Here is a 19,613-nt window from a genome sequence, read left to right as displayed (position 1 = left end):
TATTAATTATCAAAACATTCCAGTCTAATTTCCTTTGCTTACTTTCCACACATGTAAGTGGAAAACAGTAATTTTTGAATTAAAATTTCATTATCAAAATAGATGCTGTGGGGGCTTCCCTGGTGGCGCAGTGGTTGAGAGTCCGCCTGCCGATGCAGGGGACATGGGTTCATGCCCCAGTCCGGGAAGATCTCACATGCCGCAGAGCGGCTGGGCCCATGAGCCATGGCCACTGAGCCTGCGCGTCCAGAGCCTGTTTTCCCCAACAGGAGAGGCCACAACAGTGAGAGGCCCGTGTACCACAAGCAAAAAAAAAATAGATGCTGTGCAGAAAAGAGTATAGCAGGCCTAACACTGCTATCCTTAGACAAGTTGGCTTGTAAGGTAAGCCCTTGGCTGACACCTGGGAACGTAGATTTCAAAAAAGTTCTAACTATTCCCTTACTGATAAGAGTGGGTTGCTATACCTAAATTACTTGTACAACCAATATGGCTTATGCCAAATACCTGCTTTCCTTCTGGGAATATGGAATTGTGGCATGCGCTATGCAGCAGGTGCCTATGTGACCAGCTCCAATTAGACCTAATAAGCTTCTCTGGTCAAAAACATTTCACATATGTTGTAACAATTCATTGCTGGAGGAATGAAGTCCTGTTATGACTCCACTGGGAGAGGATTCTTAGAAGCTTGCTCCTTGTTTCCTACAGATTTTGCCCCACATGCCTTTTACTTTTGCTGATTTTGTTTTGCATACTTTCACCATAAAGCTGTGAGTATAACTGTATACTAAGTCCTATTAGTTCTCCTAGAAAGTCAAAATATCTTAGGGTGACTTGGGGGTCTCCCAACATAGATGGCATAAAATGTCTTTAATCAAAATGTCTTCTAGTTTCTCCCATTTTTATATTGCCTTTTGTTATTTTCCTTAGGTACACCATTTAGGAATACAGAGAAATTGACTGAAGAGAGATAAATAATTATAAAAACTTTGCCATCCAACTTCCTAATTATAAACCCCCCAAAATCTTGGCTTTTTCTCCAAGATTACAGTCCAATTTTTTTATACAGTCCATTTTAAAAATATAAATTTTAGATTATTTGCAACAGATTATAACCACTTAGCACATTTGAAAATCATTACCAGGTTACTGATAATTTTAGTAATTTTCACTTTCTCTAAAGGTAAATTGATTTACCTTTAGAGAATAGATAATCCCAATCATTTCAATTTCAAAATGGAATATATTAATCAGTCCAAAGACGTCTTTTTTTTAGTCTTGAAAAGCATAAACATGTTAACCATACATTCATCCCATAGTATGTCTTAAAGTCAAAATTTACTTAAGTGAGAATTCTGAACTCTTTAAATTGTTCTCAAATATTTCCCAACATTATTTCCAGTGGTACAGAACTTACATTTTTTTGCAGTGTGGGCATTTTGCCAGAGTGTTGAACCTCAGTTCCATCCACTGTAAAACAAATAAGAAGAGAGGTTGAAAACAAAAACTGAAAACTATCCAATCTGATAAGATGTTTCTTTTAGTTCAAATGTCCTCAGGGATCACAGCAGAAGCCATCAACCTTTTCATAGTTATATGAGCTTTTCCCCTCCAACACATCTCCCCCTCCCTTAAAATAAAGGTTGGGATTCCCCTCTGAAACAGTTCCCACGATTTTTTCAAGGTTCTGATGCAATCTAGGTTTGCTTTACAATGAAAACTGGATGTAATGTTGAAATTCGGGTCATTTCATTCACCTTTATGTTTCAGTCCACTGCCAGAAAATAAAAACGTATTTCATGTACCTTCAATGTTGTTTTTCCTCTAAATATTGATGATTAGCTTTTTAAATACATGAGTATTCAGACTCATTACTAAAAATGCAACTATTCTATTTATGTAGAAAATGCACAAAGTAAATAAACTAAACAAATTAGATACAGGTAGAACTAATGTCAGGAAGCTGCTTTCTGTTCTATAGTAGCTTATTCTATGTAACAAAATACATTTCTTCTACAGACAACTTTCTTTCAATTTTCTTCCCTGTAATGTAGGTAATAAAATGGGTTACCTTCCTCACAGTATTGTTATTCAGATGCTTGAAACAGCTTACTGGTAGTAAAGTCTTTGAAAGGAGGTACAATATACATTTAAAGTAAAACTTAAAAATTAAAAAAAAATAAAGTAACTCTTTACCACAAAAAATATATTTCAAAATACCTTCCTCACCTTCCATCATTTGCTTTTCTATATATCTTCTTGTAAAGTGTATATTTCTTTTGTATAATTCCGTGTAGTACATTAGCAGTTTTATCATCAAAATAACTTTTCTTTCACTAAAATTAATTTTTGCTTAGGATTCCAGGTCACTCAGTTTTCTTCATAACTCTCAAGTTCTAGGTATAGTAGGGCTTCAAAAAGTTATGCATATTCAAATGTTTTCCACATAATAGAGGAAAACTTTCAGAAAGTATCTGTTACTTGACTATTTTTTCTTTTTAATTTTTTAATGATTAGCTTTTAAAAAAGAACAAAAATAAATCTGAGTTTGTTTGGACTTCTTTTTCTTCATTTTTATTTCAAACCTCCTGAAAGTTACTTAACCTTGAAATAATCTCTCTCGGTCACAGTAGGAATATAAAGTCCCAAGGTAAATAAACTAGAAATGAAACTTTACATGAATGTTCACTCTTTTCACAATGATTATTTTTCAATATCTAGAATGTCAAACGAAGGCTACATTGTTTTTCAAGAAGTCTTAACTCTTTTATCATTTATTTTATAACAAATTAATTTATTCTTAATAGAAAAAATGCTTAAATTAATGTGCTAAACAGATTTACATAGATTTCTACAGAAATTGGCACAGAACAGTAAGAAGTGAAGAATACAGAAATCTTACTAAGTACTTTTTCATGTTTTTGAAATTAGTTTTAGGGTAGTTGTTGAACTTGTAATGTCATTTCAAATTTTATTTATAAATAACAAACAAGTTTTTCATTGTTAAGAGAAGCAAAGTGGCTGAGGAAGCAATTATGAAACCCTCAAGAGAAGAGTAACTCAAAATCCAAGCTTGAAGGCTAACACACTGGCACAGAAAATCTAGAATTTTAGATGACCAACCTATGGGAGATTATTTAGTCCAATTTTATCATTTTAGCACAGATTATATATGATAAATTCAATTATTACTAACAAACAACTAAGACTCTGTTGTATGATTAGTAAGTTATACAGCCAGCAACCTAACACATCTGGTTTTGTTGTTATCTGTAAGTACTCATTTAAATGCAGCAAACTAAAAATAGAAAAATATTTATTATTAGAAATGTTTGTCATAATCTATTTGAATGAATGCAAATACCTGTGCTTTTGAAAGGATTTACTACTATTCTCTTGTCTAAAATGCAGCCTCTGCACTCTTAAAATTTTACTGCCAAACCTTGAAGTGTCAATAGAAAAAAAATCTAATTTTTCCTGTTTTTTAATTGGATAAATTTGATATGTAACACTGTACAAATTTAATGTATATAGTCTACTACTTTGATATATATATATCTCGTAACATGGTTGCCGCTATAGTGATATTTATCAATTACATAATTATAGTACAATATTATTGTCTCTATTCATTATTCTGTGTATTAGATCCCTGTGACTTATTTATTGTTACAAGTTTGTACTATCAATCTTATCCTCCACCTCCCATTCTCTGGTAGCCACCATTTTCCTGTTTTTCACACGTTTGATTTTTTTTCTATTCTAGATATAAGGGGTATCATACAGTACTCATCTTTCTCTGACTAGTGACTCATCTCGCTTAGCAAAATGTGCTCAAGGTCCCTCTATGTTGTCACAAATGGCAGGATATCCTCCTTTCCCATGGCTGAATAATATTCCATTGTGTATATATGTACCACATCTTTTTTATCCATTTATCCATTGTGGACATTTGCGCTGTTTCCATATTTTGGTTATTGTGAAAAATAGATAGATATTTTCTATCAGAATGATTAAAAGCAACTTCTCTAAAACCCAATTATTTTTAGTAGAGGTCTTCCAATATTTGGCTTATTTCTAACCATTCTGTATAACAGATAAACTTAGTTTCCCCAAGATATATTTTTAAATCGATTTTAGAAGGCATGTAAGAAAGGTATACTGCTAAAACTAGTCATTTGATAGTACCCTACTAGGTTTTATTTTTTAATGGATACAATAGGCAACTGGTGTGATTATTTTAAAGTATGTTCAAGTTAAAACTGCTGCCACTCTCTGCTAAGCCACCAAACCATAGAACCCTGTGAACTAGTGAAGAAAATCTGAACCTGTCTGAAGGTACTACACTGGCCCACTTCAGGGCAAAGTTTGAGCCATCATCTATGATTCAGGCACATATTGTAGATTTTATTGGAAAATGTCAACTCTACACAGAATGTGGACCTGCCTTTCAACAGCAACAGTGAATACCTGCCTCACATAGATGCAATATTAAACTCTCTGCTGTTCAGTTGTCTTAAGAAACTTCTTTACATTCATGGAGGACTAGCTTGTATTACCTTTATTCTTCTGGAAAATTATTTTCTTTTTTTCTTTTTTCTTTTTTTTTTTTTTGCAGTACGCGGGCCTCTCACTGTTGTGGCCTCTCCAGTTGCGGAGCACAGGCTCCGGACGCACAGGCTCAGCGGCCATGGCTCACGGGCCTAGCCGCTCTGCGGCATGTGGGATCCTCCCGGACCGGGGCACGAACCCATGTCCCCTGCATCAGCAGGCGAACTCTCAACCACTGCACCACCAGGGAAGCCCCTGGAAAATTATTTTCTAAGCAATGTCTCCTAAAACATTGGTCTGGCTGGGCAATCCCCTCAAAATTGCTTGCACATACTAGATAAAACTTCCTCTTGGACTTTAACATTATTTAACATAAGAAATTAAGTTTAATTTAATTATAATAATTAAGTTATTATTTAATCATTTAACATTGTTTAATTATTATTATTTTAACATATTACATAATAAAAGTGCTAAAGAATATAACTATAAAAATTCTGCTTGATTTTTTTTTTTTTGGCGATACGCGGGCCTCTCACTGTTGTGGCCTCTCCCCTTGCGGAGCACAGGCTCCGGACGCGCAGGCTCAGCGGCCATGGCACGAACCCGTGTCCCCTGCATCGGCAGGCGGACTCTCAACCACTGTGCCACCAGGGAAGCCCTCTGCTTAATTTTTTTATCCTAGCAATTCCCAATGATCCTGGAACTCTTTACTGGCATAACACTTATTATTATCCTATAAAATGAGTGTTCTAATGAATACACTTTGGAAAACACAAATCTAGCTTTTCTCAACATTATCCATGGTTCCAGCCAGGCTGTTAAATGAATACTGTGAAGTGAATTCCTAGTAAATTTAATTTTAGCATTAGAACAGTGATATTATATTACATTGTATTATGTTATTATAAATGAAGAATATTGTTGAGGACACAGTCCATTATAGTGTTGTTTTATCTTAATCCATGGGAATAATTCTCTCTTAGGTCTCAGTATTCCAGTAAAAGCTCCTATGTGAACTTTTATGAAAACTTCACAAATATCTTATAATACAGCAGTCCCCAACTTTTCTGGCACCAGGGACCAGTTTCATGGAAGACAATTTTTCCATGGACCAGGGGGAGGGGGGGAAGGGATGGTTTCAGTATGATTCAAGCACATTATATTTATTGTGCATTTTGTTTCTATTATCATTACATTGTAATATATAATTAAATAATTATACAACTCACCACAATGCAGAATCAGTGGAAGCCCTGAGCTTGTTTTCCTGCAAATAGATGGTCCCATCGGGGGGTGATGGGAGACAGTGACAACGGAAGTGTGTTGCTTCTGTCCAGTCTACTCTGTAATCTCGTTTTGGTTGCTGTCACTGCAGAAAACCCTGCTTCACAAAGACAGGATGTTGGAAATGGAAGCAGGCTTTTCAGTGCTTTTGTGGCAATCTCAGGATATTCTGCCTTGACTTTAATCCAGAACGTATGGAGATTTGAAGTTGTCTCAAACATACTTTTAAGGCCACCGTCATCTTCAGTCTGAAGCAGTTGATCCTCTTCTAGCATGGACAAAATTGATTCACCTGGCTTATTCACAAGTGGGTCACAGGTCCATTCCTTCCCAATTCAGGGGTCTTTTCTGGTTGGGAAGTAATGCTCAAACTCTTTTGATCATTTTGAGATAGGTGATCATGCACCAGCTGGGAAAAAGAAGGCCCTGGTTCAGTCTCTTTCAAAATTTCTGCTAATGTTTGAAACATGACAAAAACCCCAATGTTCACTCATCGCCCCCATAATTCCAGTTTGGCTTTGAATGTAGCCACTTTATCTGCCAAATTGAACACAGTTGTCATTCTCCCCTGAAGTGACAGATTGAGATCGTTGACCAGGCTGAATATGTCACACAAGTAAGCAAGTTTTGCAACCCATTCTGTGTCACTGAAATGTGCAGCCAGTGGTGGCTTTTTCTAAAAGAAATTTCTGGAGCGGCTCTCGTAACTCAGAAACTCTGGTCAGTGATCTACGTTTAGAAAGCCATCTCACTTCTCTGTATAAGAGAAGACCTGTGTGCTCTGTGTCCATCTCCTCACAGAGCCACGCAAACAGATGTGAGTTAAGAGCATGTACTTTAATGTGGTTGATAATTTTAATCACATCCTGCAAAATGTTGTTAAATTCAGGTGATATTTTTCAGCTAGCCAGCATTTCTCTATGGATGACACAGTGTGTAGACTCACATTCAGAAGCGACCTCCTTGACCAGAGTAGTGAAACCAGAAAGCCGTCCAGTCACTGCAGCTGCTCCGTCTGCATATCCAGACACAAAATGACCAATTCAGTTTTCCTGATATGTAATCATTCAAAAACTTGAATAGTTCTACGGCTGTGGTGTTGATTGGCAACAAAATTGCACATAACATACACATCCTCCTGAAAAATATATCACACAAAAGCGAGCATTGTTGCCTTGCTGTCAACATCGGTAGACTCGTCAACCTGGGCTGCATACCACGGTGACTCATTAATTCTCTCTGACAATTGTGCCTCAATATCCTCTGCTAATTCATCTAGTTATGGTATTAGCTGAAGAGGAACACGTATCACCTTCTGAATTGCAGCCTCTCCTAAAAGTTCACGACAAACGTCCTTATCAGTAGGCAGGATCAACTCTTCACCAATAGTAAAGGGCTTCTTAGCTTTAGCAATGCGGTTAGCCACTAAGAATGATGCTCTCAATGCAGACACATTTGATGAAGTGGTGGCCTTCAATAATTGCTTCTGTTCTTCATGTTCACATTTTTTTCTTTTGAAAGACTCCAAAGACTTGTCTTTTAATGCAGGGTGCTTGGTCTCCCTGTGGTGAAGCAGTTTTGAAGGTTTCATGGCTTCGTTGGCTAGCTGGTCGCCACATATTATACAAAGCAGACTTGCAGAATGTGAATCACCTGTGGCAATGAACCTATAATTTAAGTAGGACTCTTGGTATTTTCTTTTAAATGCAGCTTTCTTTTCGTTGGCAGTCTTAGAGTCTTCTGCTGTCTAATCATTGGGTCTCTCCCCCTTTTCAAAGAAGCTCCCCAGCAACGTTTGTTTTTTACTCATTTTGGCTAGGGTTAGCTTGTGGGCTTACCAAAACTGTGACTGAGACAAGTGTGCAGCGTGGGAAAGAGGCGCAGATGGAAGTGGTAGACAAAATAATGGGCGGGCCATGCACAGACTAAAATAAGTGTAGGATTCTGACTTAAAGCCTGCCATTAGATGCAGCTGTACAACTGAAGTACATCAACTCACTTGCCACTATAATGCCTGCCACCAGATGCAGCTTAATTGTCACTTGCCACTCACTGATAGGGTTTTGATATGAGTCTGCAAGCAATTGATTTATTATGCTCTTTGTGCCATCAAACTTCTCTGCTAATGATAATCTGTATTTGCAGCCACTCCCCAGCGCTAGCATTGCTGCCTTAGCTCCACCTCAGATCATTAGGCATTAGATTCTCATAAGGAACTCGCAACCCAGATCCCTCGTGTGCGCAGTTCATAGTAGGGTTTGCACTCCTGTGAGAATCTAATGCTGCTGCTGATCTGACAGGATGCAGAACTCAGGCAGTAATGCAAGCAATGGGGAGCAGCTGTAAATACAGATGAAGCTTCTCTCGCTGGCCTGCTGCTCACCTCCTTCTGTACGGCCCAGTTCCTAACAGGCCACAGACGACTATCAGTCCGTGACCCGGGAGTTGGGGACCCCTGTTGTAATAGATTATGTTTTCCTCTTTTCATTAACCATAGAAGGCTCATAGCTAACATTCAGTAAAATTTTAACAACTGCACAGGAATAAATATGCGTACTTGTACACTTATGCATGACTTCATCATATTTCTGTCCTATTTTTCATTCTCCCTGACCATTTCATATTTTATTTTTCAATGCTATTGGACTTTGTAATTTTTCTCAATTGCTTTTGGGCCTTGTAAGCCAAGGCTGAAACAAAGTATGGAATAAATAGATGAATTATCCTATTAGTTAAAAACTTGAAGGGCAAAGAATACTACAAAGGATATAAGATTACTTGGATCAGCATAATAACAAGGATAAGGTGAAGTTCTCAAGTCAAAATTAAGAGTTTCCAGGTCTGTTTATTTTTTATTTTTTTTGCTGTACGCAGGCCTCTCACTGTTGTGGCCTCTCCCGTTGTGGAGCACAGGTTCCGGACGCGCAGGCTCAGCAGCCATGGCTCATGGGCCCAGCCGCTCCGCGGAATGTGGGATCTTCCCGGACCGGGGCACGAACCCATGTCCCCTGCATTGGCAGGCGGACGCTCAACCACCGTGCCACCAGGGAAGCCCCAGGTCTGTTTATTTTTTGTAACACTCAGTATCTCTCATTAGTCTGAAACTCTCCAAGGTAATAGCCACCCTAAAGGTATGTACTCTGTTCTAGTCACCAAAAACTTTGTTTTCTGGGAATTTTGAAATAATCTTTAAATACCACACGTTAATCCAAAACACCCTTTCCTGCCAAAGACTTAAAGTTTTAAAATCATAATGACTATGCTAATATGATTCAGGTGCCTGCACTGAATATTAAGTAAGAAGGAGCTTACTTTTAGAAGTTCATTTCTGACTTGCAAATTACTTTAGTAATTTTCTTCTGTGGAGAAAATATCTAAATGCATAAATTTTAATAAAAGCCATGTCACACACATCTATCTAACCTCTCAACTTGGATCATTCTCTAGAATTCACTTCCAGATGATTTCAAAAACTTAAATATAAACCTTTGTAAGAGTTGTCTTTAATTTTACTTTTTCCCTCATTCCCTCATCTATACTAATATCAGTATAGCCAATTCTTTCTCAAATTCTTTATGCTATTCATGACTATCATCATCACTTTTCTGAATAATAAAACCTAAATATCTGGTCTTGTGTTTCTTCAGGCTTGCCCATATGCAATCTATTATAGACATAGCATCAATACACACAAAATTAATTATAAAGCCCTGCTTTAGCTTTCCATTACTCTTAGGATAATCTCACTTCCTCTAGGCTAGATGCTTCCGTATGTACACTAAGAACACTCCGTATTTCTCTGCTTTAGCCTAACTAGATTTCATATAATTATTGTTTTAATTGTCTTTCTCCTATTAGACTGGAAAAATCCCATAAGGGCAGGGACTTCCTGTTTCCCCAGCATGTAGCCCAGTGTCTGGTACACACTCAATATATATGTTTGAAAAAATGAAATCAGCTCACTTACAATGTGTCTTATAAGGACTATCCATGCCAAGGATTTGGAATATAAAACATAACTGGGCAAAAATGCAAATGCAAGGTAATTGTGGAAGGGAACTCACTGAAGTAAGCTGAAAAAATCTATTTTGAAGAGTTTTAAATGATATTTCAAATGAAATATGCTTGCATATAAGAAAGAAAAAGATAGTAAATATATTTTATTTATATTTAAATTAGTCGATTAATTCATATATATCAATACTTACAGAGGGAGTAATCGTAAATCAATAGTGATTTCTTTTTCTTTTTTTAACATCTAAATATTTTCCTTTTATTTATTTATTTATTTTTAAACATCTTTATTCGAGTATAATTGCTTTACAATGGTACGTTAGTTTCTGCCTTATAACAAAGTGAATTAGCTATACATATACATATATCACCATACCTCCTCCATCTTGTGTCTCCCTCCCACCCTCCCTATCCCACCTCTCTAGTTGGTCACAAAGCACTGAGCTAATCTCCCTGTCCTGTGTGGCTGCTTCCCACTAGCTATCTATTTTACATTTGGTAGTGTATATATGTCCATGCCACTCTCTTTGTCCCAGCTTACCCTTCCCACTCCCTGTGTCCTCAAGTCCACTCTCTATGTCTGCGTCTTTCTTCCTGTCCTGTCCCTAGGTTCTTCACAATCAATTTTTTTTTTTAGAGTCTATATATATATGTGTTAGCATACGGTATTAGTTTTTCTCTTTCTGACTTACTTCACTCTGTATGACAGACTCTAGGTCCATCCACCTCACTACAAATAACTCAATTTCATTTCTTTTTATGGCTGAGCAATATTCCTCTGTATATATGTGCTACATCTTCTTTATCCATTCATCTGTTGATGGACACTTAGGTTGCTTCCACGTCCTGGCTATTGTAAATAGTGCTGCAATGAACATTGTGGTACATATCTCTTTTTGAATTATGGTTTTCTCAGGGTATATGCCAAGTAGTGGAATTTCTGGGTCGTATGGTAGTTCTATTTTTAGTTTTTTAAGGAACCTCTATACTGTTCTCCATAGTGGCTGTATCAATTTATATTCCCACCAATAGTGCAAGAGGGTTCCCTTTTCTGCACACCCTCTCCAGCATTTATTGTTTGTTTGTTTTTTTGCGGGACGCGGGCTTCTCACTGTTGTGGCCTTTCCCGTTGCGGAACACAGGCTCCAGACGCTCAGGCTCAGTGGCCATGGCTCACGGGCCTAGCCGCTCCGCGGCACGTGGGATCTTCCCGGACCAGGGCATGAACCCGTGTCCCCTGCATCAGCAGGCGGACTCTCAACCACTGCACCACCAGGGAAGCCCCTGTTTGTAGGTTTTTTATGATGGCCATTCTGACTGGTATTAGGTGATACCTCACTGTAGTTTTGATTTGCATTTCTCTAATGATTACTGACATTGAGCATCTTATCATGTGTTTGTTGGCCATCTGTATGTCTTCTTTGGAGAAATGCCTGTTTAGGTCTTCTGCCCATTTTTGGATTGGGTTGTTTGTTTTTTTGATATTGAGCTGCATGAGCTGCTTGTAAATTTTGGAGATTAATCCTTTGTCAGTTGCTTCATTTGTAAATATTTTTCCCATTCTGAGGGTTGTCTTTTCATCTTGTTTATGTTTTCCTTTGCTGTGCAAAAGCATTTAAGTTTCATTAGATCCCATTTGTTTATTTTTGTTTTTATTTCCATTTCTCTAAGAGGTAGGTCAAAAAGGAACTTGCGGGCTTCCCTGGTGGAGCAGTGGTTGAGAGTCCGCCTGCTGACGCAGGGGACACAGGTGCGTGCCCCGGTCCGGAAAGATCCCACATGCTGGGGAGTGGCTGGGCCCGTGAGCCATGGCCGCTGAGCCTGCGCGTCCGGAGCCTGTGTTCCGCAACGGGAAAGGCCACAACAGTGAGAGGCCCACGTAGCCCCCAAAAAATGGACCTTGCTCTGATTTATGTCATAGAGTGTTCTGCCTGTGTTTTCCTGTAAGCGTTTTATAGTGTCTGGCCTTACATTTAGGTCTTAAATTCATTATGAGTTTATTTTTGTGAATGTTGTTTAGGAGTGTTCTAATTTCATTCTCTTACATGTACCTGTCCAGTTTTTCCAGCCCCACTTATTGAAGAGGCCATCTTTTCTCCATCATATATTCTTGTCTCCTTATCAAAGATAAGGTAACCATACGTGCGTGGGTTTATCTCTGGGCTTTCTATCCTGTTCCATTGATCTATATTTCTGTTTTTGTGCCAGTACCATACTGTCTTGATTACTGTAGCTTCAGTATAGTCTGAAGTCCAGGACCCTGATTCCTCCAGCTCCATTTTTTTCTCAAGTTTGCTTCGGCTGTTTCGGGTTTTTGTGTTTCCATACAAATTGTGAAATTTTTTGTCCTAGTTCTGTGAAAAATGCCGGTGGTAGTTTGATAGGGATTGCATTGAATCTGTATATTGCTTTGGGTGGTAGAGTCATTTTCACAATGTTGATTCTTCCAATCCAAGAATATGGTATATCTCTCCATCTGTTTGTATCATCTTTAATTTCTTTCATCAGTGTATTATAGTTTTCTGCATACAGGTCTTTTGTCTCCTTAGGTAGGTTTATTCCTAGGTATTTTATTCTCCTTTCATCACTTTAAATATGTCCTGCCAGAACCTTGTGGCTTGCAGAGTTTCTGCTGAAAGATCAGCTGTTAACCTTATGGGATTCCCTTGCATGTCATTTGTTGTTTTTCCCTTGCTGCTTTTAATATTTTTTTCTTTGTATTTAACTTTTGATAGCTTGATTAACATTTGTCTTGGCGTGTTTCTCCTTGGATTTATCCTGTATGGCACTCTCTGCACTCCCTGGACTTGATTGACTATTCCATTTCCCATATTAGGGAAGTTTTCAACTATAGTCTCTTCAAATATTTTCTCAGTCCCTTTCTTTTTCTCTTTTTCTTCTGGGACCCCTATAATTCGAATGTTGGTGCATTTAATGTTGTCCCAGATGTCTCTGAGACTGTCCTCAATTCTTTTCATTCTTTTTTTCTTTATTCTGCTCTGCAGTAGTTATTTCCACTATTTTATCTTCCAGGTCACTTATCCGTTCTTCTGCCTCAGTTTCTTGTATTTTCTCCATTCTATTTCGAAGATTTTGGATCATCTTTCCTATCCTTACTCTGAATTCTTTTTCAGGTAGACTACCTATTTCCTCTTCATTTGTTTGGTCTGGTGGGTTTTTACCTTGCTCCTTCATCTGCTGTATGCTTCTCTGACTTCTCATTTTGCTTAACTTACTGTGTTTGGGGTCTCCTTTTTGCAGGCTGCAGGTTTGTAGTTCCCGTTGCTTTTGGTGTCGGCCTCCAGTGGCTAAGGTTGGTTCAGTGGGTTGTGTAGGCTTCCTGGTGGAGGGGACTGGTGCCAGTGTTCTGGTGGATGAGGCTGGATCTTGTCTTTCTGGTGGCAGGACCACATCCAGTGGTGTGTTTTGGGGTGTCTGTGACCTTATTATGATTTTAGGCAGCATCTCTGCTAATGGGCGGGGTTGTGTTCCTGTCTTGCTAGTTGTTTGGCATAGGATGTCCAGCACTGTAGCTTGCTGGTTGTTGAGTGAAGCTGGGTCTTAACGTTGAGATGGAGATCTCTGGGAGAGGTCTCGCCATTTGATATTACATGGAACTGGAAGGTCTCTGTTGGACCAATGTCCTGAACTTGGCTCTCCCACCTCAGAGACACAAGCCTGACACCCAGCCGGTGCACCAAGACCCTGTCAGCCGCAAGGCTAGCTTCCACTGTCACAAACTTTGGACAAATGTCTTTACTACTGCTCTCAGCAATCTTGTGAATATGCTATTATTCTCCCCATTTTCAGGTGAGGAAATCAGAATTTAGCAAAGTTACATAACTTGCCCAGCATCACATAGTCAGGCTTTAGTATGGCCAGGACCCAAATCCAAACCTAATTCTCAATAGTGATTTTTTAAAAAGAAATTTTTAAAAAAGAAATCTTTTCACTATCCCCACCAAATATATCCCCTAATTGATGTACTTGGTCACTGACTTAATCAATAAAATATAAATGCAAGGAAGAAGATTTATCTTATCCTAGTAGATCAGAAAAATCATAGAAATTCTGGTTAAATGTAATAAGTTGGACAAATGCATGCATTTTTATTTCCTTTCCCAAACCTGACTAAAATGACAGTAAATTGTGTTTACAAATGTAAAATACCATAAGAACAAATAGAATCCGAAGAGAAATTACCTTGAATTTTCAGACAGTGGAAAGCTGATGGAGACTTGGTAACAAACTGAAAGGGATGCTGAAACCTGATTGCCTAAAGAGAGATATCCAATGAAAAGCAGGCTGATTCAACTGAAGAACTACAAAATAGTTCAGACCTTGGGACTCCAAGGTGCTTTCAAAGATAGGAGTTAGGGGTAGTGATAAAAACAGGAGTATCAGTTCTAGACTCTTCCCTCCATATCACAAAACCAAAAGTCCCTCCCTCCCCAACACATGCAAGAGAAGAGTGATTTATTCTCTCAAAGAAACTGAACTAGAAGGACTGTGAACTTAGGAACACCAGGCACAGCAGAAGGCAAGAATAAGACACCATTCTAAAAACAAAGGAGTTAAATAAGTCTACAGTCTGAACAGTAGATGAGACCTTCATCCCTATTATCCTTTCTTAGCTCCTAGAATGCTGTCTCCCAGATATACCTCTTACAAGAAGTCAGAAGATTATTCCCCAGAGAAACTTGCCCTAAAAAAAAAAAAAAAGACATTGATACTAATAGTTGGCAGTTCTTCAAGAAAAGAGAAAAAGGAGAAGAGGAAGAAGAAAGATGAGGAGGAGGAGGAGAGAGAAGAAGAAAGGAAAAAGGGAGGGAGGGAGGAAAGAAAGGAAGGAAGGAAGGAGAAAAAGTTTAGCCCCTGCTGCATACTTAGAGATTCCAATCAGTAACTTGCTCTCATATATAAATGAGCTCCTCGTTAAAACCTCTATCAGAAAATAAAAACAAATAGAAGCAATGGAGAGAAAATAGAGACAAGGCATAAAGAAGAATAATACCTCAGAAAACATAACTAATAGCTTCAGAAAGATGCCATAAAGAAGAGAATGTGATTTAGAAAAAAGAAAAATTAATCAGAGAACACAGGAGAACTCTTAGAAATTAAAAATTAATTTAGATCATCTGAAATTTAAAATTTTAATTAAGTTTAGAAGATATATTTGAGGAAATTTCCCTGTAAGTAAAAGAAAAAGCCAAAACTGAAAAATATATTAAAAAAAAAAATGAGAGAGAAAGAGAGAGAGTGTGTATGTCAATTCAGGTGATCTAACCTCAGGGGTTGTAGAAAGATGGAAGAAAGAAAATGGAGTGGACTATAAAAGGATTCACTGAGTAGCCAGACAATGAGGTCAAAAAGATTCTCCCTAAGGCACATTCTAATACTATTTCAGAACCTTGGAGAAATGAAAGAGGAAAATAAGAGAAAATAAAGAGAGAAAAATAGGTCACATGGTAAGGGTCAGGAGCCAACAGCAGTTGATCTTCCCATCAACAGTGGAGCAAAGCCCTCAAATTTCTGAGGAAAGAATTGGCAACCTATAATTCTACATCTGGACAAATTATAACGTGAAAATAGGGTTAGATTAAAAACTGTTTAAGAAGTAAAAGGTTCAAATTTATTTCTCTGCATCTTTTCTCAGAAAGCTAAGAGAGGATGTGCTCCAACAAAATAAAGCAATAAACCAAGAACTGTAAGGATGGCAGAGGATCCAACACAGGAAAGAGGTAATAGGAATTCCTAAGATAAGATGAAGGGAAGTCACAGGATGACAGCTGTGTAGGAGGAAGTCTAAATAATAGATTCCCTGACCCATTTGACTATATTGACAGGAATTTTGTAGTTCTATGAAAGAATATGAGAAGAACTAGTGATTTGTACATAAAAAATTAAAACAAATCTAAAAGAGGGAGGGACAATTATTAACAAATCCAAGAAATATTTAAGAGCCATACAGGAGAGAAATGTAATATATTACTTGGCTCAGCTGTGAACACAATTTACCTAATCATAAAAAATGTAAAGACTAAGTATTAAATATTATAACTCTACTGGGAGTATGAAAGTGGAGAAAGGACTATGAGAGCAGGCAGGGTGGTAAGAGTGCTAAATCTTCAACCTGCGTCTTACAAAGTAATAGGTAATATCTAAAACTGCTTAATCAAAAAGAAAAAAATAAGCAAACAATTTAAACACATGGAGGTACATACCAGAAGAGCAGCTGAAAGAGTCAAAAGTATTTGGGGGATGAAAATTGGGGTTGTGTTAGGTAAAGAGATGACCACCATTTTCCCTTTAAGCTTTACAGTCCTATTTGACATGTGAAGTTATTATACATGAATTACTTTATCAAAAATAAAAATTAGAAGGGAAAAAGAGCAAACAGTCTACACTTTCTTAAGCTCATTCATCCCTTAGTGACAGCAGGTCTTGTTTATAAACCACTGCAACCTCAGCTCTCCCCATGCCTACACTCTGGAAGGTTTCTTTAGTACTTAGGTTCTAAGGATAATCTTTTGTCTCCTTTGGAGGCTAAATAACAAAAGAAAACCTGTTCTTATTCTTCCTGATGGGGTAAGTCATTATGAAATTAACATTTAAAAATCAAGCTTAGGGTTAAAGTTAAAAGTAGTAAAACAAGAACTCCTATAACTTTTGTTCATGTCAAACTACTTATACTTTATTTTTTATCCAATAACTTATCTAATTACAGATACCACAGTAATTCCCGTTACTCCAAGTTTCATATATAACAATCAGAAAAATTTTGATAAATTATAATGAGAATATTTCTTGAATCCAGAACCATGAAACAAGGCCACTGCATGAGAGTGTGCATTTTGCGCTCTGCTGAGGAGATGAGGGTAGGAGGTAGATTCAGTTACTCACTAAGCCAGGATACCCAAGTTGCTCTGCCTGGAGCACAGGGTTCTTGTTTGTTATTAGCCTACCCAGAGAGGCCCTTTTTGCAAATGAATCAGTCAGGGGATGCACCTTATATGTAATTCACAAACAATGCAGTACATCCTAGTCGTGGCTCTGATTGACTGTCTTTCTAACAAAGGCTCTATTTTAATCTTTTGATCAATTTGCACTTGAACAAACTATAAGACTATGAGCAGTGGTCAAATCTGTGTGATCAAGACCTACATTTACAGATTGATGTTCCTGTCACAAATGTCTTGTTACGTACCAAGAACGTATTTCCACAGTGCCCACACACAACTCTTGTACCTTCTGGTTGGACTGGCAGTGCAGGTTGAGCTGGCTGTTCTTCAGAAATAAGCATTACTGGGCCAAGGTTAATTATGCGTCTACTGTGGAAACAGAGAGGAAACAACTTCATTATCCCACAAATGGACTGAGAGCGAAACCTACACTATGGGGCCAAAAACATGGAATATAGCATTGAAAATAGGTTATACTTGTTTTATAAATTAAGTGAATTAAATGTCAGCCTTTAAAGCCAAAATCACAGAAAACAGCAATAGTCAATATTTCAAAAGCAAAAAAATTATTTGGAATTGGACCTAATCAAATCACCTTGGGAACCATTTAACTACTGTTTCCAAGTTCTTATAAATTCAAATCTTATCATTCCTTATCTTATCTTACCCTATCTAGGAAGACAACTTGAGTAAAAGACTAAGTAAGTTAAAAAATTGTACATTAACAGATATATGTGTGCCATGAATGTACCAAAGTGCTGAGTCACAACCAAATTTCTCTGGGTAGGCTGGTATTCCTTAATGTCTGTTTAATTGGAGTTGGACAGAAAGGACAATGGTAGGCTCCTTTCCTTTCCATTTCCCAGGTTACCATCAGATGGGGTTGCAAATGATTCACATAATGGTCAAGAAGACAGAAAACACAGAAACAAAACACAGTTAAGGTTTTGATATACTTCTATCTGTGCACTTCCATACACCATTTGGCAGAGGCACATGACTACAGAATTTATTGCATAGCTTATACTCAGCAAAGACTAGTGAAATAACACAATTTAAAGTATACAATGATTACTAAAACACTTCCAACTTAAGATGAAATATGTCAAAGATAAACTAATTGGTTATTTTTAATAAAATATGAGTCACTGATTTATTACAATCTATTAAGTAGTTATGTAACATCAAGAAAACTTTCATTGCTTATTCAAGAACATTAGTTTACAAATAACTGTAACCAGAGGGGATTCAAGATGGCGGAAGAGTAAGACATAGAGATCACCTTCCTCCCCACAAATACATCAGAAATACATCTACATGTGGAAAAACCCCTACAGAACACCTACTGAACGCTGGCAGAAGACCTCAGACCTCTGAAAACGCAAGAAACTCTCCATGTATCTGGGTAGGGCAAAAGAAAAAAGAAAAAGCAGAGACAAAAGAATAGGGACAGGACTTGCACCAGTGGGAGGGAGCTGTGAAGGAGGAAAGGTTTCCACACACTAGGAAGCCCCTTCGCGGGCAGAGACTGTGGGTGGCGGAGGCGGGAAGCTTCGGAGCCGTGAAGGAGAGCGCAGCAACAGGGGTGCGGAGGGCAAAGTGGAGAGATTCCCGCACAGAGGACCAGTGCCGACCAGCACTCACCAGCCTGAGACGCTTGTCTGCTCACCCGCCGGGGCAGGTGGGGGCTGGGAGCTGAGGCTCCAGCTTCGGTCAGATCCCAGGGAGATGACAGGGGTTGGCTGCGTAAACACAGCCTGAAGGGGGCTAGTGTGCCACAGCTAGCCAGGAGGGATTCTGGGAAAAGGTCTGGAGCTTCCAAAGAGGTAAGAGACTTTTTCTTGCCTCTTTGTTTTGTGGTGCGTGAGGAGAGGGGATTAAGAGCAATGCTTAAAGGAGCTCCAGAGATGGGCACAAGCCGTGGCTATCAGCGCAGACCCCAGAGACGGGCATGAGATGCTAAGGCTGCTGCTGCTGCCACCAAGAAGGCTGTGTGCAAGCACAGGTCGCTCTCCACACCTCCCCTCCCATGAGCCTGTGCAGCCCGCCACTGCCAGGGTCCTGTGATTCAGGGACAACTTCCCCCGGAGAACACACGGCATGCCTCAGGCTATTGCAACGTCATGCCGGCCTCTGCCACCACAGGCTCACCCCGCATTCTGTACACATCCCTCCCTCGGCATGAGTGAGCCAGAGCCCCCGAATCAGTGGCTCCTTTATCCCTGTCCTGTCTGAGAGAAGAATAGATGCCCTCAGGTGACCTACACTCAGAAGCGGGGCCAAATACAAAGCTGAACACCAGAAGCTGTGCGAACAAAGAAGAGAAAGGGAAATCTCTCCCAGCAGCCTCAGGGGCAGCAGATTAAATCTCGACAGTCAACTTGATGTACCCTGCATCTGTGGAATACCTGAAGAGACAATGAATCACAACAAATTGAGGAGGTGGACATTGGGAGAAACGATATATTTTTTTTTCCATTTTTCACTTCTTGTGAGTGTGTATGTGTATGCTTCTGTGTGTGATTTTGTCTGTATAGCTCTGCTTTTACCATAAGTCCTAGGATTCTGTCTGTCCATTTTTCTTTCTTTTCTTTTTTTAGTATAGTTTTTAGTGCTTGTTATCATTGGTGGATTTGTTTTTGGGTTGGGTTGCTCTCTTCTTTATTTTTTATTACTTTTTAAGTTTTTTAACTTTATTTTATTTCATTTGACCTCTTTCTTTCTCCTCCCTCCCTCCCTCCCTCCTTCTCTCTCTCTCTCTCTCTCTCTCTCTCTCTCTCTCTCTCTCTCTCTCTCTCT

The 19,613-nt window shown here is 38.6% G+C and overlaps 1 protein-coding gene across 1 annotated transcript in view; it reads right to left on the bottom strand.

The window, feature by feature from the left end:
* PIP4P2 (phosphatidylinositol-4,5-bisphosphate 4-phosphatase 2) overlaps positions 1 to 19,613 on the bottom strand; it is an 84,493-nt gene that overhangs the window by 21,425 nt on the left and 43,455 nt on the right. The window contains exons 4-5 of the mRNA XM_029222954.1: positions 17,060 to 17,183; positions 1,418 to 1,470 (exon numbers count right to left, since the gene is read on the bottom strand). Of these exons, the coding sequence (XP_029078787.1) occupies positions 1,418 to 1,470; positions 17,060 to 17,183 (177 nt within the window). The remainder of the gene's footprint in view (positions 1 to 1,417; positions 1,471 to 17,059; positions 17,184 to 19,613) is intronic.

Source organism: Monodon monoceros, unplaced genomic scaffold (assembly GCF_005190385.1).
Source record: "Monodon monoceros isolate NGI ecotype Baffin Bay Population unplaced genomic scaffold, NGI_Narwhal_1 Super_Scaffold_14, whole genome shotgun sequence".
Lineage (NCBI taxonomy): Eukaryota > Metazoa > Chordata > Mammalia > Artiodactyla > Monodontidae > Monodon > Monodon monoceros.
The sequence above is the reverse complement of the archived record's forward strand: the minus strand, read 5'-3'. Positions and strand labels throughout refer to the sequence as shown.